The sequence below is a fragment of the Physeter macrocephalus genome, chromosome 20 (assembly GCF_002837175.3).
Source record: "Physeter macrocephalus isolate SW-GA chromosome 20, ASM283717v5, whole genome shotgun sequence".
Taxonomy (NCBI): Eukaryota; Metazoa; Chordata; class Mammalia; order Artiodactyla; family Physeteridae; genus Physeter; species Physeter macrocephalus.
This window is the reverse complement of record NC_041233.1, coordinates 57721481-57743104: the sequence shown is the minus strand read 5'-3', so window position 1 is coordinate 57743104 and position 21624 is coordinate 57721481. Positions and strand designations below refer to the sequence as shown.

General features: G+C 40.2%; 1 protein-coding gene across 8 annotated transcripts in view; it reads left to right on the top strand.

The window, feature by feature from the left end:
- The window catches only part of ARMH3 (armadillo like helical domain containing 3), a 173617-nt gene that overhangs the window by 137792 nt on the left and 14201 nt on the right, over positions 1-21624 (top strand). For 6 of the 8 annotated variants that reach the window (XM_055081248.1, XM_055081247.1, XM_024121345.3 and 3 more), the window contains one exon: positions 2635-2713. In XM_055081248.1, coding sequence (XP_054937223.1) covers positions 2635-2713 — 79 coding nt within the window. Of the gene's footprint in view, positions 1-2634; positions 2714-8154; positions 8443-21624 lie in introns of those variants that run through there. The other 2 variants (XM_055081250.1, XM_055081249.1) reach the window with 2 other exon arrangements.

The window sequence follows — 21624 nt, the reverse complement described above, 5'->3', positions numbered from 1 at the left end:
GGGATACTCTTTGCTGCGGTGCACGGGCTTCTCATTGCAATGGCTTCTCTTGTTGCAGAGCACGGGCTCTAGGCATGCGGGCTTTAGTAGTTTTGGCACGCAGGCTCGGTAGTTGTGGCATGTGGGCTTAGTTGCTCCACAGCATGTGGGATCTTCCCAGACCAGGGATCGAACCTGTGTCCCCTGCATTGGGAGGCAGGTTCTTAACCAGTGCACCACCAGGGACGTCCGAGTCAGGACTTTTTTCAAAAAAAATTTTTTACTAAGAAATTTAAAGGAAACCTTAAAAAAAACCAAACCTACAAAAGCATGAAATAGATGTAATGCAGATTCTGTTTTCCAAAATAACTGAGATCTAATTGTAGATTGATTTGTCTATTGTATTTCCTTTCCTCAATCCCATCACTTTTGCATGCTGGACCCTATGACTCAGACTCTACACTGGGTTAACTAAGTTAGTACTGCTGCTAGGTTTGGTGGGATTCTCAGTTCCCTAAACCTGCCCTCCCATCTTCTCACTGGGTTTAGCCTCCTGGTTTTCTTTTCTGCTCCTGGACTGTTGTCATCCTTGCCAATACCCCCAAACGTTGCCTTCTGAATGAGAAAAATATTTGACACCCCACTTGGTCACAATGGATATTTGGGATTTAGATCAAGCCTCACAACCTTAACTTGCAGATGACATCTCTACCCTTCGTCCTAGCCTCTAGAAAAATAAGTTAGCAAAACTTGCCTCTTGCTCCTGACCCATTTCTGTCCTATTTGATTTGTTCATTCATTGAATATTTATTGAGCACCAGCTTGTGCCAGGCATTGTGCTAGATATTTGACATTGCTTTGTTACATAAATATTGCAAGAATCCTCTTAAGGTTTAGTTCACTCTTTCAACAAACATTTATTGTATGCCTACAATGTACCCTTCCTAGATACTGTGCTAACTGCTAAAGTAGATATTATTATTCCCGTTTTTTTTCCTCTGGTGAGACATACAGCTTCCCAAAATTGTTCAGGAAAACAAGTGGTCAAACTAGGATTCCAAACCATAGTGGGTTTTTTTTTTAAGTTTCTGGCTTATACTTATATTAGATTAAGTGGTTTTATAATCCTTTACTATCAGTAAGTTATATTAAAAGAACATATTGATTTCTATTATGCTGTCCAGACATACACATTTTAATACACTGTTTATTTTGGAAAAATTTTAGAATTACAGAAAAAGTGCAAAGATAACACACAGAGTTTCTGTATGCCCCTCAACCTAGTGTCCCCCATCTTACATTACCATGGAACATTTATCAACACTAAGAAATGGGCATTGATACATTGCAGTTAACTAAACTTCGTATTTTATGTGGGTTTCACCAGTTTATCCATTAATGTCCTCTTTCTGTTCCAGGATCCAATTCAGAGTTATCACATTGCATTTAGTTGTCATGTCTCCCCAATGGTCTATGGTCTGTGACAGTTTCTCAAGTTTTGTTTTTCATGACCTTAACAGTCTCGAGGAGTACTGGCTAGGTATTCTGTACAATGTACCCCAGTGTGGGTTTGTCTGATGTTTTTCTCACGATTAGATTCTGAGATTATGGATTTTTGAAAGTATATAACAGAGGCAAAGTGCCCTTCTCATCAGATCATACCAGGTGTTACATGACAGCCACATGACATCACTGGTAATATTCACCTTCATCACTTGGTTAAGGTAGTATTCGCCAGGATTCTTTACTGTCAAGATATTATTTTTCCCTTTCACTACTCTTCTTTGGAAATAAGTCTAGCCTACTCTCAGTGGGAATGGGAATTAAACTCCACCTCCTAAGGAGGAGAGTATCTACACATGTTATTTGAAATTGTTCTGTTAGAAATACTTGTCTGTTCTCCACGTTTCTTTAATCACTTTTATATCACTATGGACCCATGCTAACCTCTGGTCTAAAACCTGTGCTTTTTCTGCTGTACCGGACAAGAAATGACAAAGACCTATACTAAGACATTTGTTTCAGGAAAATTTATTTCAGATTTCAGAGGTTTTTAATGGTAGATTTGATAAGACTTGGTGACCTTGAATGTGACAGAGTGGTGGAAAAGGGAGTGTTTGAAAACAACGCTCAGATTTTGGTTTGAATGGCTGGAAATAAAATTTTGGTTTGAAATATTAACTAACAAATATGATGATTGGTTGTAGGCTTTGATAAAGCTTAGCTTCTTCAGAGACTATATTTAGCCTATGTGTTACTGAATGCCCTGTTCTCCCAAGTAAGAGCAGAGCAAACTACTACTTTTCTTTCTGACTGAAACACCAGGGCCCCCTAGTGGACAGCCCCCCAGGTCCTGTTTCTTGTCTAAAGGATGCTTGGTTTTGTTTTTTGTTTTGGTTGTGAGGTTTTTCCCTAGTTCATTTGCAGGGCAGAGATGCTTGATTCTGTTCTCTGTCTAATAACTTATTAAACCCTTCCCATTTTAAAGTAATCAGTTCACCCCGTGTGACCTCATGTTCCTAAGAGGACAGTTACTCTCTGACAGTTACTCCCATGCTCTCATACTCTAAACCAGAAGGTAGTTGATACTTGTTTTTAACTCATTTATCCTCTTATTCCATCTGGTGCTATATTAATGTTAATTCTTTGTTTCAGAGCCATCATCAACCACTTTAACCCCAAAATTGAATCCTACGCTGCTGTGAATCACATATCCCAACTGTCGGAGGAGCAGGTAAGCCACTACTCTCCTCATAGTGACCCTAGTTTGTGGCTAGCATCAAGCCCTCTCTGATGGCAGAGGGATTCTATGACTGAGCTTCCAATGGGAGTGGCAAGAGCTAGACTGCTAAGAGGAATTAGTAAGGGATTTGTTGATAGTACTTTAAATAGAATGATGGCTTTTTTTTTTTGTGCCATATGAAAGGTTTGCTTAATTATGTAGAAGATATGTAGGTGAAATTTTGGTGAATTGTTATTTTAGAGTGGGTGATATGGCATTTCTTCTTTTAATTTTAGGCAGAGAGTCATTTTGACTTTTGAAAATAAGAAATGAAAACTTAGCAATGGTTGAAACTGCCAATTAGAAAAACCCTGAGTTCAGCTTAATTTGATGCTGTTTGGCTCCTTAAAGCATGAGCCCTCCTTGGGGCAGATTTTCCTTAGTAATTGAGTTCTAATTTGCCTTGAGCAGTTATTTCAGAGCAGGTTTTTCTGTGGTATGGACCAAGTTGGAGATGCAGATAGTGTGTGTTTGTCTTCCTTGAGTCTGGCCTGATTTCCTCTTCTCCCAAAATGCCTGTACTTGGCCCTGCATTATATAAAATTACAGATGGGGCTTTAGCGTGACATGGTATTGAACTTGATGTTTCAGAATGAGACTCTTGAGTCCTGTTTTTAAAAGCACAAAATGAGACATGTATTCACACAATCTTCCTTCCTTCCCACCCTATTCCCAAGTTGGAGGGCCTGGGTATTCATGAGGTGAGAGTCCAGATATAGGCTCCAAGCCAATTAAAAAAAAACACCTATGCTCTGCGCTCCATTTTTTTGCCACTGAGCCTCTTGCTGGCAGGGCCAGCCAGCCAGCTGTTGTGTGATCGTGTGTTCAGTGTTCCTAAAAGCTGTTCCACTCGCCAAATGAGGCACCAAGCAAGCCTTTTGCCTAACAGACAAGCTTCTCAGTATTCCCACCAGTGGCCCTTTCCTCAGCCAGATGGATAGGACTCAATTAGTCTATCAGTTATTCCCCTTGACATATTTGTTCTCTTTTGTGAGGCCAGCTGTGAGAATCCATCCTCTTATTTAAACCGCTTTGATAAATGGCTTTCATTTTCTTTTTTCCTTTTCTGCCTATGGAGCAGTCCTAAGTCCTGTATAGGACTTTGATGCCACTGCTCTCTGTGAGGTGCTTCAAGATCCTACCTTTTTCCTGTTGGACCAGTTCAGATCAGTTTTATTATATCATTTTTATGCAAAAGAATTCAACATCTTGAGTTTTGTATAGTGAAAGAAAGGGTGACTTTCTTACCACAGTGAGCTCTGGTTAGTCTAAAAGCTTTTCAAAAAAAAAGGAAGACACATTTTCCCAGTCAGCCACGTGCAGTATTCATCCCCCAGCAGCTTGGGAAGGTCAGGCTGAAATCTTCCTACAGCAGTAGCAGCCACAGACCAATAATAAAAATCCATTCTGGCACATGAGGCAATCTGGAAAAGGATGATTAGCAAGCACGTGTCCTCACCCTTCTCCAACTTCTTTCAAAGTTAAATGAAGTGATGAAAGTGATTCTCAGTAAGAGTCCACAAGCCAGAGATGAGGCGACTTCTATAGAGTGGGAGAGTACACAGCCCTATTTGAGAAAGAGGAAGGGATAGCTCTCTCAAAGATTTATTTTCTTAGTAAATAATTGCATGCCTGCTGTATACAAAGTGTGGTCCTGGGTAGTAGGGATCAGTGGTGAATAATCTAAGTGTAGTCCTTGCTCTCATGGAGTTTTTGTATATTCATTACCTCGCTTAACAACTCTTTTCACTTGGGTAGTGGGGGAAGGGTGATAACTATTCTGGGACCCTTTTCAAAACTGCCCTCAAAATAGTTGTTGCTTCTCTTCCCTAAATGACTCTGAAGGGCAATAAATGACAGCAGGAGGGTGCACTTGGTTTTATTCTCAGCATATCAGATTAAAAGTATTTTGACTCCTTGTTAATCTCCAGCATGTGTTGGAGCACTTCTCTCCCCTCAGTTATGAACATTAATGCTAATGTCACTAATGTTAAGTGTATTCACAGCTTCTCAAAGAACTGGCTTTGGGATGCAACAGAGCCTGGTGGTTCAGTGGTTAAGACTCCACGCTTCCAATTCAGGGGGCTTGGGTTCAATCCCTGGTGGGAGAACTAAGATCCCACATGCCACTTGGCCAAAAAAAAAAAAAAGAAAGAAAGAAAAAGAAAAATAGGGCCTGCAGTTGTTAGCAGCAAACTAAGTAGAAAGAAAAAATCAGGAACTTAATCCCCAAGTAGATTCTAAAGTACTCCTAAAGTAAAACCTAAAGACCATGGATAGGCGTTAACTGGGATTTATAGCACTTAGTAAGATAGCAGACAAGAGAGGGCTCTTTGCTAGATCTGCCTGCCTAGACTATCATTTTCTTCTGGCAAGATGTTTAGTTCTGGCAACCCCCAGACACATTCTAGTGTGTGTTTGAGGCATTTCAAGATGATGTTTGTAAATCCATTATTGCTTAATAAACAAAGCCCAATCTCTCACACTGGGGTTTCTTTTCAGATGTCCAGAAGATAGATGACATTTTTTATTACTTCTCATTGGCTTTATGGAGGGCAAAACTTTTTAATCAGTTAATACCCTCAGTGTGACTGAATGGTCATTCATTTTCTAGTGTAATGAACTGCGTGCATTTTTTTTTTTCTTGCCGTACGCGGGCCTCTCACTGTTGTGGCCTCTCCCATTGCGGAGCACAGGCTCCGGACGCGCAGGCTCAGCGGCCATGGCCCACGGGCCCAGCCGCTCCGCGACATGTGGGATCTTCCCGAACCAGGGTATGAACCCGTGTCCCCTGCATCGGCAGGCGGACTCTCAACCACTGCACCACCAGGGAAGCCCTATGTTTAATTTTTTGAGAAGCCATCATAGTGTTTCCCACAGTGGCTGCACCATTTTACATTCCAATTTTTCCACATCCTTGTCAACACTGGTTGTTTTCTGATTTTTTTGATAATAGCCATCCTCATGGGGATGAAGTAGTATCTCATTATGGTTCTGATTTTTATTTCGCTAATCATTATTAATGTTGAGCATCTTTTTATGTGTTTATTGGCCATTCGTTTATCTTCTTTGGAAAAATGTCTCTTCAAGCCTCTTGCCCATTTTTTAATTGGGTTGTTTGGATTTTTGTTGTTGAGTTTTAGGAATTCTTTACATATTCTAGATATTTATCCTTCATCAGACATGTGATTTGCAAATATTTTCTCCCATTCTGTGGGTTGCCTTTTTACTATGTTGAGTGTCCCTTGATGAACAAGTTTTCAATTTTGATGAAGTCCTGTTTGTCTGTTCTTTGGTTGCCTGTACTTCTGGTGTCATCATTGCTAAATCCAGTGTCATGAAACTTTTCCCTTTGTTTTCTTCGAAGAGTTGTATAGTTTTAGCTCTTACATTTAGGTCTTTGACCTATTTTGAATTAATTTTTGTATAGTGTTTGGTAAGGGCACTCTGACCGCTTTTTGTATTTCACGTATCTTTATGAATAAAGTTTATGGAGAAGGTACAACTTGCTTTTCCAAGAACTGTGAAACTACTCCCAGTTTATTCCCTACTGGGTTTGCTTGTCTTTAGTACATCTTATAAAAATTGTCCTTCAGGCCCCTTGCCCACCCTCAGCTGAGATTTAGCTCGTTTCTCTTCTCAGTACGGCTTGTTGGTAAGCATCTGTCCCTAGCTGGTAGAATCATTTGGTATGCCCCTATCCCTACCAGTGACACGCACCCTGATTTTTATTCTCTCACGAGGATAGCTGAGTCACACAACCTGTGGCATTTTCATAGATAAATCCCAACGACCCTTTTGTTTCTACTAAATAAATGTGGAAGGAAGGTATTTAAGAGAAACTCTAGACCCGAGACTAAATCTTGGGTTTGGATGCTTTGAGGATATACTGTCTTGATGATGCAATGCTCCCTGCAGATAAGTATGTTAAAATAGAAGAGCTCTTCTATAGGGAGGGGTTCTCCTCCCTATCCTGTCCTACCCTAAACTCTTATATACTCCCTGTCCTTTATTCCTGCTTTTCAAATTAGGAAAAAAAACTTTTTTTTTTTTTACTGGCTACATCCTACTAGAATTGAGTCTACACTCAAGAGATCTGTCATAAAATTTTTTGGAATACTAGCTCACAGGTTTTTAACCCAAAGTCCAAGAATAGGCTTTAGAAAATTACTGCACACTCTGAAATTGTGTGAAATTATGCATATGTCCTTTTTTTTTTTTCCTTGAAGAGGGTCCATCTTTCTTAAAAGTCTCAGTCAGCCTTTGACCCCTTCAACATACAATTTTTTTAAAGAATCACTGGCTTAGGTGCCTTGAATAGTACCTCATACTTTCCTTGCCCCCAAAGCCATCAGACCTTTGAAAATGCCCATTGAAGATCTTAAGCACCTTTTAGACTATTCACTATTTGTTTTGGTTTGCAAATGCTATGACATTGATTTATATCAGCTCTAACTTCCTTATAGGGAAAAGAGGGATTCATAGCAGAACTTTACAAAAGATTCTCTAGAGCCCTGAATATCTAGAGGACATAGTGGCAATTTAGGATTCAAGTCAGAAACCTTCCCTGAGCACCTGATTCCTTAAGCTTTCAGTCACACTCATGACCAATTTTGTGCCTCTGAAAAATCCCATTGGAAAACAAGTAAATGGCCCACTTTTACTTTCTTCAGCCTTCATTCAGCTATCAGTGTTTTAGCATTTAGTGCTTTGTGCTTTAGATTGAGCTAGGCATTTGAGGGATACAGAGGTATGATTAAAGGGCCTTTGTTCTCAAAGGATGGAGTAAGCGCAAAAGATGGCTTAAGGCAATTTATTATCAATAGCCAACCGGTACTAACAGTAGGATCGGTGGGTTCCTGTTGGAGAAAGATCTCTGCAGGTTGTGGTGGTCAGGAAAGGCCATGTGCAAGAGAGAAGAAGTGAGTTGGGCCTTGAAGGAGGAAAGATAGGAATTGGATAAATGGAGAGGTACAGATTGTAAAATGTACTCAAAGCCAGGACCTGAAAAGGACAGAAAGAGTGGAGAAGAGTCCCAGAGTTTCTATGCCTTGTCCTTGGGTCCCAGGGCACCCAGGGGCTGGATGCCTTAGAAATATGATTCAGTCATTTAAATTGTTAGCACATCTTCCATAAACCCTAGTGCACTGACTCTCATCCCTTTCCTAATTGTACTGCCTTTGATTCAGTTCACAAGCGTTCATCTCAAAGGCCTAGTATGAGCCAGCCTCAATGCTACTAGGCATATGATTAGACCTACTGAGCAAACCTATCTCTCTCTTTTTTTTCCTGGTAAAAAACACATAACAAAATTTATCATCTTAACCATTCTTACGTGTACACTACAGTAGTGTTAATATATACATTGTTGTGCAATTTATCATGGGTTCGAGCCCTGGACTGGGAAGATCCCACATGCCACGGAGCAACTAAGCCCATGCACCAGAACTACTGAGCCTATGTTCTAGAGCTCGCGAGCCACAACTACTGAGCCCACGTGCTACAACTACTGAAGCCTGCACGCCTAGAGCCTGTGCTCCTCAACAAGAGAAGCCACCGCAATGAGAAGGCCACGCACTGGAACAAAGAGTAGCCCCCACTCACAGCAACTAGAGAAAGCCTGCGTGCAGCAACGAAGACCCAACACAGCCAAAAATAAATAAATAAATAAATAAATTTTAAAAACAAAACAAAACTGAAACTCAGTGTATTGAACAACTCCCCTTTCCCTGCCCTCCACCTTGCCCCTGGCAACTACCATTCTACTTTCTGTTTCTAAGCGTGAGCAAACCTATCTTGAAGCTGGTATTCCTTTAAACCAAGTGGCCCAGGGGCTTGCTAAAAATTTTTCATACAAATTTAGGAATTTTCCGGGAAGATCACAAAGGTGGTCTGCTGGCACCCCCATGTGCCACAGGACTATAGGACAGCGTCACCAGATGCCTCCCATTATTTCTTCAAGTCTCCACTCTCACTAAGGCTTTGGATTTTGGATTCAGAGGAGGCCCTGTATAATCTCGTATGTTATAAGAAGTATCTTCAAAAGTATTATGATGAAACAGAGAATCATTCATTTGTAGGAGTAGGTTACAGTCAATTAGGGAAACAAAAAATGCTTCACATCTGATTGAGTGAAAGTTGCATTGGAAGCTGAGTATTTATTTTCATCTATTAGTCATCTTTCTAACCCTTTTTGCTTTTCTCCTGATCCTAAGATAATAGCCACTATAAATAACTGCTGGGTGTTTAAAGATCCTAACGAAACCTAACTTTATTTTCCCAGAGAACAGTGAGATACTGCTAATAAGAGGAGAGCCCTAGTTTGTGGGGCAAACATTGTTAGGGTGTCTGGGTGGCACCCGTTACTTGTGAACATCTAGGAGGAAGCACAGAAAGATCTTGGGGAGATATCCTAAAAGCTTCAAGGCTTATGAGGAAAATGGAGCCTGGTACTTCAACTTTAGAGTTCTTGGCCCTTGGGGTGCTAGTAAATGTATAACAACTGGTAGGGGGGGGTGAGTGGTTGGAGGGGGCTGATTTGTAGTGCTAAGGGTGAATGCTCCCACCATGGCTACCAGTGTGAAGCCAAGTGGCTCTCACAGTGCTTGAAAATTTAACAGTCATCTCTCACAGGCCAAGCATGTGTAAGTCAGCTCCAGCATACCACTGGTTGTTGAGGAAGACTGGGAGAAGGGGGCTGTAAAGCTGTGAGGCGGGGCTTTCTGAGCAGGAGGTGAGTGTGGGTCACTTTCCCCATGGAGCCACCTATATTGCCTCCCAGGGCAGGGCAATTGAGTCCTCTGAGCAGCCCATTCTGAGAGCCCCTGTGATGTTTTCTCGTCCTAAAACAGGGCCTTGGCCACCATGCAAGGCAGCCTTGGCAGAGACATATGCTGGTGAGCTGAGATTTAAGACTCTCACGATAGCCATAACTCAGTTTCCCGTACTTGGCATTGTGTTTTTGTACAACAGCCTGTAGTTTTGCACTGCCTCTCTATAACCCTGAGTGATGGTTACTGTGGGAACTCTGAGTACGAGCATGTGACACAAGCATCGGCTGTGTGACCCTTCCTCTCTTGGCGTCTTTGTTTAGATTCTGACATTTCAGTTGACCTATTTGGCAGGAAGAAGTTTGATATGAGTTATTTGTTCACTGGACTCACCAAAGCAGAAAGACACAAAGTCAGAGGCAGAGGGATTTTCCTACAAGCTGCTAATAAACCTTGGAAATCAACTTTATGTTACATAGGGCATCTTGAGAAGGTCCACTTAAGAAGGTCAGCTGATTATGTGCTGCTAGGATGTCTACTCTCTTACTTGGACCAAGAGGTAAGCTGCACTACCAGAGACAGGGGAGAAAGCTGGATTTTAGCTCCTCTGAATAGGAAAGAAAGTATCTTGGATTTTAAAAAGGACACACACACACACACACACACAAAGATACAAATAGATAAAAGGAAAGGAATAACTAGGAGTTTTTGAGCTAGGCACTTTTACTTAGGTTATGTAATTAATTCTTTAATCAATTGTTTGAGGTAGGTACAGTTATCCTCATTTTATAGATGACGATGCTAAAGAGACTTAACTAATTTGTTCAAGATCACACAGCTGTTAGTGGTAAAGCCATAGTGTGAACATAGGTCAGTCCGACACCAAAGTCTGAGCTTTTCATTGGCCGAAGCATGTGAGACAACTGGAGTTTGTCAAGTATCCTGAAGGAAGAGGCAAGTCAGGATAGGAAGGTGCAGGGAGAAGCAGAGAGAATGGGGATAACAGGGCTCATTCCTAAGGGGTGGGGAAAGGTCCTGGTTTGGGACTGTGGCCCATTCAGTTAAGGAAAGAAAGTACTGAACAGGGACCTGGAGAGTTTGCCTGCCAGTTAGGCAGAAATGCCTAAGTAGAGGCTCCTGGCACAGTATAACTTTATAAATGAGGGAAAAGTCTCTTTATTCCATACAAGCATGTCAGAAAAGTCACTATGAGAAATAAAGCTTTTCCACACACCAAAGGAAGATGATGAATTTTTTTAAAGTTCTTATGTACTTATTTCTTTTAAAGATAATATATTTATGTGGGTCAAAACCAAAAGAGTAGCACACTGAATTTTAATTATTTTTAAAGTGGTAGTTCCATTTTGTTTAAAAAAATAAAGGGAAAATGAAGATTCAAAATTAATGTTCCACAGCCAAGCTAGATGAATGCAGAGGTCACTGGTGAAGAGCTCAGCTTATTATTCATGTCTGCCACTGTCAGCATTTTCTTCAATTAAGTATGAATTTTGAAATGCCCATCACATAAACTTTCTGGTCTTCCTCAGTCAGGCTTCACTGTCAGTGAAGCTTCATTGGCAGTGCATGAGAGGAGTAGCTTTGGAGCTCGTAGGAACTCCAGTAGTTGTCAGCTTTTCAAGAGGTTACAGGAGACAGCAGACCTTGCTTTCTTGGTTTAAGCTAAGAAGGACCCTTTATCCCAGTTACTAGATGTACAGGTAGGACATCACTCTTCAGTTTGTTTATTTATTTATTTGGCTGTGTTGGGTCTTGGTTGCAGCATGTGGGATCTTTCCTTGCGGTGCGCGGGCTTCTCTCTAGTTGTGGCGTGCGGGTTTTCTCTCTCAAGTTGAGGCACGTGGGCTCAGTAGTTGTGGCACGCAGGCTTAGTTGCCCTGTGGCATGTGCGATCTTAGTTCCCTGACCAGGGATTGAACCCAGGTCCCCTGCATTGGAAGGCGGATTCTTTACCACTGGACCACCAGGGAAGTCCCGGGACTGACTTTTAAAGGAATGACTTAACCCACTCCTAGGCATAGGTTATCTTTGGCTGCTTAAACCTTTGTTAGGGAACCTTATAATGGATGGATCAGGCTGTCGCTGAACCAGTTGAGTAATCTTAGCAGCTCCAAGACGGGACAACTAAACATAATGTGCCTCAAGATTTGATGGAACAGGACCTAATACAATGCTTGGCACATAATTCTTAGTTCCCTGACCAGGGATTGAACCCAGGTCCCCTGCATTGGAAGGCGGATTCTTTACCACTGAACCACCAGGGAAGTCCCTTCAGTTTGTTTTTTAGCCACCTCCTTGCTTCCAAATAGATCTTCGTGTACTTTTGTTTTATTTCCATTGCAACCTCTTTCCCAGGAGGTAGCTCAAAACTCTATAAGTTGTGCTTGGAAGAGTATGGTTTGCCACTGTGATAGTAACATTGGAGGCCAGAAGTGTCACTATGCAAACTGTTATCCCTGTTATAAGCTGTGTTAATTGGAAATGTTTTTGCTAAGTACCATAACAGCACTTTGACCTTTCACAGTGACCCTGCTCAAAAAGATGTTACAGTCTTAAAAATGACCCACCCAGCTAGAAGGGAAACTGTGGATAGCCCACAAATGGGATTTCTGTTAAAGAATTTTGTCTGTTAAGGAGGGATAGATAAGTGAGGCCTGGCAGTGAGGCAGAGACCCCATATCAGATTGTCGGAGAGACGGTGTTTTCTGTTTCCTTTCCTGAGATGTGATATATTTCCAAGAAAAGAAAGCTCAAGTAGGGAGAACAGAGATCTGCCTCTTGGTTTCAGCTGGGTGGAGTGTCCAGCCTGCAATAAGCCATAGAGAGGGAGAAGGCCTGATGCGATATTTGGTAAACGTGTATCATGTTCCCCCACCGCTATTATCTTGGCTGCCTCTTGGTGTGATTGCATGCCTTGCTTGTGCAGGGTAAGGACCTGGGCATGTTGGATCTGTAATTAGTGCAAAGAAAAGCTTCACAAGCTTCACCCCTGGAAACAAGGGGGTTTCTAGGGCTTCAGCCAAATCAAGTCAGGGAGGTGGGGCAACTACTCAGGGAAATTAAAGAAAGTCATTGTCGCCACTCCTTTAACCAACTGATGGCCTTTCACGAATCACCCACTGTGAGGTTCATTATCTGGTCCACCTTTCTGAAAGGTAGAGCCAGCCTGTCAGATCAATAAATTTCAGGGCAGTCAAGAGCCCTTTGGTAGCAGGCTTGAAAGACATGGATGGACTGGAGAACTGGCCAACTTAAATTGGTTCTGAAGGGACTTCCCTGGTGGCGCAGTCATTAAGAATCCGCCTGCCAATGCAGGAGACACGGGTTCGAGCCCTGGTCCAGGAAGATCCCACATGCTGTGGAGCAGCTAAGTCTGTGCGCTACAACTACTGAGCCTGTGTTCTAGAGCCCACGAACCACGACTACTGAGCCCATGTGCCACAACTACTGAAGCCCGCACGCCTCGAGCCCATGCTCCACAGCAAGAGAAGCCACCGCAATGAGAAGCCCGTGCACTGCAACCAAGAGTAGCCCCCGCTCACCGCAACTAGAGAAAGCCTGTGCGCAGCAATGAAGACCCAACGCAGCCTAATTAATTAATTAATTAATTTAAAAAATTGGTTCTGAAATTGAGTTTGGTCCTGAAGTATATGAGACGAAAATAGAAACGGGAAAAAAATCTTCTGCATATTATATACAAGTTGGCTGTATAGAGGAAACAGTTATCTTTTAAAAGGCATCATCTTTTAGCATAAGAGATTTGTGTCCACCTTTTGTATCCTTGTTTCCAAACAATTATATTGGATGATTGTGCCCCGGAGAGATATTCACATTATTATCCTGGATAGAAAGTCACTGTAAGCCCCTAGTGGAGGGGAAGGATGCTCACTCAAATGAGGCCTGTGAGGTTGTTATCAGGTTACTATTTGTTCTAGCTCCTGTACTATTGGCTTGTTTTCTTTTTTTCAGCCACTTTGAGCTAAAGTGTTCTGAAAAAGAATCAATTCTTGCCTCCCAAGGAAGTTCTCAGAACCTGCTTTTGTCTAAGAATTCTCTGCTTCTGGGTGTCCTTGGTTCGTGCAGCAAGACAAGGAATGGGTGCCCCAGCTTCACATCCCCCAGATTATTTCTTTACTGTGCAGAAGGACAGAGGTTTCTGCTCTGTGCCAAGCCAGGGGATATAAAAATGCAAAAATCATACATGCCCTTGAGGACTTCACAGTATAAGAATCAGGATCACTAATTTCTTGCTTAGACCTTTGCTTCTGTGCCCTCCTGTAGACCTCACTCAGCTGATATATTTGGTGTGCTTGTAGCAGCATCCCCCAGCCTTTTATAAACCTAAGAAGGTTTAGGTTTGTAAGTACCCTAGTGAAAAAATGCCTCATTATAAATCCGTAAATGGTTGGCTGATAACCCTTATTTGGAGTGAGTTTCCGCAAGGAGAGCCATGATCATCTCATATCTTTCACCCCTGCCTCAGTTTCATAAAAAAGGCAAAAGTGGAACTTTCATTAGATGTCCTTGGTAAAGGTAGGACTCTATAAGTTCCTGAGCTTGGCAAATGATTGAGTTTGTCAAAAGATCCATCTACAGTACACCCACTTAAAAAAACCTCATGAGGCTACTGCCCAACTGAAAATAATTTCAAACACTGTTGATTGCTACCTGGAGTCCCTTTAATTTGTCAGGGAGGATTGCCAGGGATGGAGAAGTAGGGAGGAGTAGCACAATGAGGGGAATCTTTGGCCTTGTGGAAATACTTGGAACTCCTGGCTTATAGATACTGATATTTCAGTCTGAATCATTCTTGCCCCAACCAAAAATGGAATGGTAAGACCAAAAAAGACATAAGTTTACTGCCATGGCCCTACTTTTTTTTTTTTTTTTTTGCCTAGTCATGATTTACTGGACTTAGCTTTTTACTTAACTTTATTGAGATGTAATTAACATATAGTAAAACATATTTGTGTAATCATCAGCATCACAAGATATAGAACATTTTACTTCCATCACTCATAAAAGTTCTCCTTTACAGTTAGTCTTATCTGCAAATCTGAGCCCTAGGCAACCACTGATGTATTTTCTATCACTATAGATTAGATTAGTCTTTTCTTTTTTAAATTTATTTATTATTTATTTTGGCTGCACTGGGTCTTAGTTGCAGCACGTGGGATCTTCATTGCAGCATGCAGACTTCTTAGTTGCAGCATGGGGGCTTCTTAGTTGTGGCATGCATACAGGATCTAGTTCCTCGACCAGGGATTGAACCCGGGTGCCTTGCACTGGGAGCACGGAGTCCTACCCAGTGGACCACCAGGGAAGTCCCTAGATTTGTCTTTTATAGAATTTCACGTAAACTCTGTTGTGTCTGAGATTCATCCATATTGTGATACTTCTAGCTGTTTACCAAAGAGAAATGAAAATATATGTCCACCCAAAGACTTGTATAGAAATAATATTCATAATAGCATTATTCATGATAACCAAAAACTAGAAACAACTAAAACAAGCAAAGCAACCAGCAACTGAATGGGTAAACAAAATGTGATACATCCATACAATGGAATATTATTCAGCTATAAAAAGGAATGAAGTACTGATACCTGCTACAACATGGATGATTCTTGAAAACATATGCAAGATGAAGGAAGCCAGTCACAGAAGACCACATGTTGTGTGATTCCATTTATTTAAAATGTCCAGAATAAGTAAATCTATAGAGACAGAAAATAGATTTACCTAAAGCTGGGGTTGGGGAGTAAGTTGGGAAATGACTGCTAATGGTTATGAAGTTGATGAAAATGTTCTAAACTTAGATCATGGTGATAATTGCCCCCTATGTGAATATACTAAAACCATTGAATTGTACACTTAAAATGATTGAATTTTATGGTATGTAAATTATCTCTCAATAAAGATGTTTTTAAAAAGAAAGAAAAAAGAAACTGCCAAACTGTTTTCAAAAGTGGTTGTACCATTTTTAATTCCCACCAACAATGAATAAGAGTTCTAGCTACTCCATATCTTTGTCACACTTGGAATTGTGAGTGTTTTTAATTTTAGCCATTCTAGTGGGTAGGCAGTGCTCTAGTAATACTGCATACATAGTTTTTTAAATTACTATTAATTTATTTTGTGTGATGTTGAACAGCTGATCATTTGCCTGTTTTTAAAATTTGATTATTATAATATTTATGAGTTTTTGTATTGATATATTTTGGATGCAAGTCATTTGTCATATATATGTATTGCAAATATTTTCTTCTAGTCAGTTGCTTGTGTTTGCAAGTTATTAATGGTGTTTTCAAAGTCCAGACATTTTAATGAAGACCAACTTTGATTTAATACCATAAAGATGAATTTATTAATTTTTTAACACTTTTTGCTATTGTGTTTTATTTAGTAAATCTTTGCTTACTTCTAGTTGTGAAATTTTTCACCTGTATTTTATTCCGTAAGTTTTATAGTTCTGTCTTTTACATTTAGTTCTATGCTCCATGTCAAGTTAATTTTTTGTAAAATGTTTGGTAATGGTAAATGTTCATCCATTTCCTGCCCACCCCCTGCCCTGCAATATCCTGTTGTTCCATTGTCATTTGTTGAAAAGACTATTCTTTCCCCTATTGAAATACCTTGGCACATTTGTAAAAAATCAATTCACCATATATATGTGGGTCTATTTCTGAAGTATTAGTTCTGTTCCATTGGTCTAATATATGTCTAAATTTATGCCCTACACTGTCTCATTATAGGTCTGTAGTAAATCTTGAAATCAGGTAATATAAGTCCTCTGATTTTGCTCTTTTTAAAAGTTGTTTTGAATATTTGAGGTCTTTTGCATTTCTATACAAAGTGTAAAATTAGCTTGTCCATTTCTACACAAAAAAAAGGCTGCTAAGATTTTTTTTAAAAATATTATTTATTTATTTTTGGCTGCGTTGGGTCTTAGTTGCAGCATGTGGGATCTTTCATTTCAGCATGTGGGCTTCTTCGTTGCGGTGTGTGGGCTTCTCTCTAGTTGTGGCGTGCGGGTTTCCTCTTCTCTAGTTGTGGCGCACAGGCTCCAGGGCGTGTGGGCTCTGTAGTTTGCAGCACATGGGCTCTCTAGTTGAGGCTCGCGAGCTCAGTAGTTGTGGCACGCGGGCTTAGTTGCCCCATGGCATGTGGGATCTTAGTTCCCTGACCAGGGATGGAACCCGCATCCCCTGCATTGGAAGGTGGATTCTTTACCATTGGACCATCAGGGAAGTCCCAAGCCTGCTAAGATTTTGATTGGAATTGAATTAACGTTATAGATCAACTTGGGGGAGAATTGACACTTTAACAATATTATATTCAAATCCGTGATCATAATATACCTATTTATTTAGATCTTTAAAATTTTCTCACCAATATTTTTTAGTTTTTAGTGTACTGTTTTGCATCTATTTTGTTCAATCTATCCATAAATATTTCATTTTTTATGTTATCTAAATGGTATTTTTTATTCTTTTCCATTATGGTTTATTACAGGATACTGAATATAGTTCCCCATGCTATACAACAGGATCTTGTTGTTTATCCATTCTATATATAATAGTTTGCATCTGCTAATCCCAAACTCCCAATCCAACCGTCCGCCCCCAGCAACCACAAGTCTGTTCTCTGTTTTTGAGTCTGTTTCTGTGTTGTAGATAAGTTCATTTGTGTCATATTTTAGATTCCATATATAAGTGATATCATATGGTATTTGTCTTTTTCTTTCTGATTTACTTCGGTTAGTATGATAATTTCTAGGTCCATCCATGTAGCTGCAAATGGCATTATTTCATTCTTTTTTAATGGCTGGATAATATTCCATTATATATATGTACCACATCTTCTTTATCTACTCATCTGTCAGTGGACATTTAGGTTGTTTCCATGTCTTGGCTACTGTAAATATTGCTGCTGTGAACATTGGGATGCATGTATCTTTTTGAATTATAGTTTTGTCCAGCTATATGCCCAGGAGTGGAATTGCTGGATCATATAGTAACTCTATTTTTAGTTTTCTGAGGAACCTCCATACTGCTCTCCATGGTGTCTGCACCAGTTTACATTCCCACCAGTGTAGGAGGGTTCCCTTTTCTCCACACCCTCTCCAGCATTTGTTATTTGTAAACTTTTTCTTGTGGGAGCTTAGTTCGCAGACCAGGGATCGAACCCAGGCCCCTGGCAGTGAGAGCACCAAGTCCTAACTACTGGACTTGCAGGGAACTCCCTGTAAACTTTTTAATGATGGCCGTTCTGACTGGTGTGAAGTGGTATCTCATTGTAGTTTTGATTTGCATTTCTCTAATAATTAGCTATGTTGAGCATCTTTTCATGTGCCTATTGGCCATCTGTATGTCTTCCTTGGAGAATGTCTCTTTAGGTCTTCTGCCTATTTTTTGATTGAGTTGTTTGTTTTTTTGTTATTGAGTTGTATGAGCTGTTTGTATATGTTGGATATTAAGCCCTTGGTCACATTGCTTGCAGATATTTTCTCCCAGTCTGTAGGTTATCATTTTGTTTTGTTTATGGTTTCCTTTGATGTGCACAAGCTTATAAGTTTGATTAGGTCCCATTTGTTTATTTTTACTTTTATTTCTATTGCCTTGGGAGACTGATTAAGAAAACATTGATATGATTTATGTCAGAGAATGTTTTGCCTGTGTTCTCTTCTAGGAGTTTTGTGGTGTCATGTCTTATATTTAAAACTTTGAGCCATTTTGAGTTTATCTTTGTGTATGGTGTGAGGGTGTGTTCTAAACTCATCGATTTAAATGTGGCTGTCCAGCTTTCCCAACACCACTTGCTGAAGAGACTGTCTTTTCTCCATTGTATATTCTTCCCTTCTTTGTTGAAGATTAATTGACCATATGTGTGTGGGTTTATTTCTGGGCTTTCTATTCTGTGCCATTGATCCATATGTCTGTTTTTGTGCCAATACTAGGCTGTTTTGGGGTTTTTTTTGTTTTGTGTGTGTGTGTGTGTGTGTGTGTGTGTGTGTGTGTTACGCGGGCCTCTCACTGCTGTGGCCTCTCCCGTTGCGGGGCACAGGCTCCGGACGCGCAGGCTCAGCAGCCATGGCTCACGGGCCCAGCCACTCCGCGGCATGTGGGATCTTCCCAGACCGGGGCACGAACCCCTGTCCCCTGCATTGGCAGGCGGACTCTCAACCACTGCGCCATCAGGGAAGCCCGGCTGTTTTGATTACTGTAGCTTTGCAGTATTGTCTGAAGTCTGGGAGTGTTGTGCCTCCTGCTTTGTTCTTTTTCCTCAGGATTGCTTTGGCAATTCTGGGTCTTTTATGGTTCCATATAAATTTTAAGATTATTTGTTCTAGTTCTGTGAAAATTGTCATGGGTAATTTGATAGGGGTTGCATTAAACCTGTAGATTGCTTTGGGTAGTATGGCCATTTTAACAGTGTTAATTCTTCTAATCCTAGAGCATGGGATATCTTTCCTAAATGGTTTTTTAAACCTTGATTTCCAATTTTTTTGCTAATATATAGAAATAGAATTATTTTTAAATTGACCTTTTTTTCTCACAACTTTGATAAATTCTTATTTTTTTTAGAGTCCTTAAAATTTTCTGTGCTCACAATCATATTGTGTACAAGTAAATTCAGTTTTACTTCTTTCTTTCAAGTCTGTATGGCTTTGATTTCTTTTTCTTTCCTTATTGCACTGGCTAGGACCCCCAGTACAGTATTGAAGTGGTCAGAGTAAATATCCCTGACAGATCTTCAGGAGAAAGCATTTGGTCTTTCATCATTAAGTAATGTGTTAGCTATAGGTTTTCATAGATTTCTTTATTAGGTTGAGGAAGTTCCCTTCTATCCAGAGTTTGCTGAGAGCTTTTATTATGATGAATGTTGAATTTTGTCAGTATTTTTTCTGTATATATTGAGATGATCATATGGATTTTCTCTTTTATTCTGTTAATATGGTGGCTGATTTTAAAATATTAATCCAACCTTATATTCCTGGGAAAAACCCTTCTTGATCATGATATAGTATTTTATTTTATTTTAATTAATTAATTAATTAATTAATTTAATTTTGTGGGGGCTGTGTTGGGTCTTCATTGCCGCGCAACGGGCTTTCTCTAGTTGCAGCGAGCGGGGGCTGCTCTTTGTTGCGGTGTGCAGGCTTCTCATTTTGTTGGCTTCTCTTGTTGCGGAGCACAGGTACTAGGTGTGTGGGCTTCAGTAGTTGTGGCACGTGGGCTCAGTAGTTGTGGCTCACGGGCTCTAGAGTGCAGTCTCAGTAGTTGTGGCACACGGGCTTAGTTGCTCCACAGCATGTGGGATCTTCCCAGATCAGGGCTAAACCTGTGTCCCCTGCACTGGCAGGCAGATTCTTAACCACTGTGCCACCGGGGAAGCACGTGATATAGTATTTATAATATATATTTCAGAATTTGAGTTGCTAATATTTTGTTGATTATTTTTATGTCAGTATTTATGAGGGATATTAGTTCACAGTTTTCTTGTGGTATCTTTGGTTTTGGTATTAGAGTAATGTTGCCTTACAAAATAAGTTAGGGAGTATTCCTTCCTCTATTTTTTGTTGTTGTTGTTGTTGTTGTTGTACGCGGGCCTCTCACTGTTGTGGCCTCTCCCATTGCGGAGCACAGGTTCCAGATGCACAGGCTCAGTGGCCATGGCTCACGGGCCCAGCCACTCCGTGGCATGTGGGATCTTCCCGGACCGGGGCACGAACCCGCGTCCCCTGCATCGGCAGGCGGACTCTCAACCACTGCGCCACCAGGGAAGCCCCCTTCCTCTATTTTTATAAAGAGTTTGTGAAGAATCACTGTTAGTTCTTGCTTAATGATTAATCGAATTCACCAGTTAAGGCATCTGGACCTGGAATTTTCTTTGTAGGAAAAATTTTTTTTTCTCTTTAATTTAATTTTATTTATTTTTTATACAGCAGGTTCTCATTAGTTATCCATTTTATACATGTTAGTGTATATATGTCAAACCCAATCTCCCAATTCATCACACCACCACCACCACCCCTCTGCCACTTTTCCCCCTTGGTGTCCATACATTTGTTCTCTCCATCTGTGTCTCAATTTCTGCCCTGCAAACCGGTTCATCTGTACTATTTTTCTAGGTTCCACATATATGTGTTAATATACAATATTTGTTTTTCTCTTTCTGACTTACTTCACTCTGTATGACAGTCTCTAGATCCATCCACATCTCTACAGATGACCAGTTTCGTTCCTTTGTATATATGTACCATATCTTCTTTATCCATTCGTCTGTGACTGGTGTGAGGTGATCCCTCATTGTAGTTTTGATTTGCAATTCCTCTAATGATTAATGATGTTGAGCATCCTTTCATGTGTTTGTTGGCAATCTGTATACATTCTTTGGAGAAATGTCTATTTAGGTCTTCTGCCCACTCCATTTTTGGAGTGGGTTGTTTGTTTTTTGATAATGAGCTGTTTGTATACTTTGGAAATTAATCCCTTGTCAGTAACATGGTTTGCAAATATTTTCTCCCATTCCATAGGTTGTCTTTTCATTTTGTTTACGGTTTCCATTGCTGTGCAGAAGCTTTTAAGTTAAATTAGGTCCCATTTGTTTATTTTTGCTATTGTGAAATTTCACTCGTTATTCCTGATAATATTCCTTGTTTTGAAGTCTCCTTGTCAGATATTAATATAGCAATTCAAGTTTCTTTTAATTAGTGTTGATATAGCATGTTTTTTCCCATCTTTTTAATTTCAGCCTATTTGTGTCTTTATATTTTAGGTGGATTTCTTTTAGACAGCCCATAGTTGAATCTTGATTTTATATCCAGTTTTACAATCTCTGCCTTTTAATTGGAGTGTTACATTTAATTTATTTATTAATATGGTTGAGTTGAAATCTGCCATCTTGCCTTTTTTTTTTCTTTTTCTCCCATCTGTTCTTTGTTCATCTTTTTCTGCCTTTGTTTGGATTAACTGAGTATTTTTTTTTTGCAGGTTTTTTTTTCCTGTCTTTCATTTTCTTTTTTCTTATTTTTTTTAACATCTTTATTGGAGTATAATTGCTTTACAATGG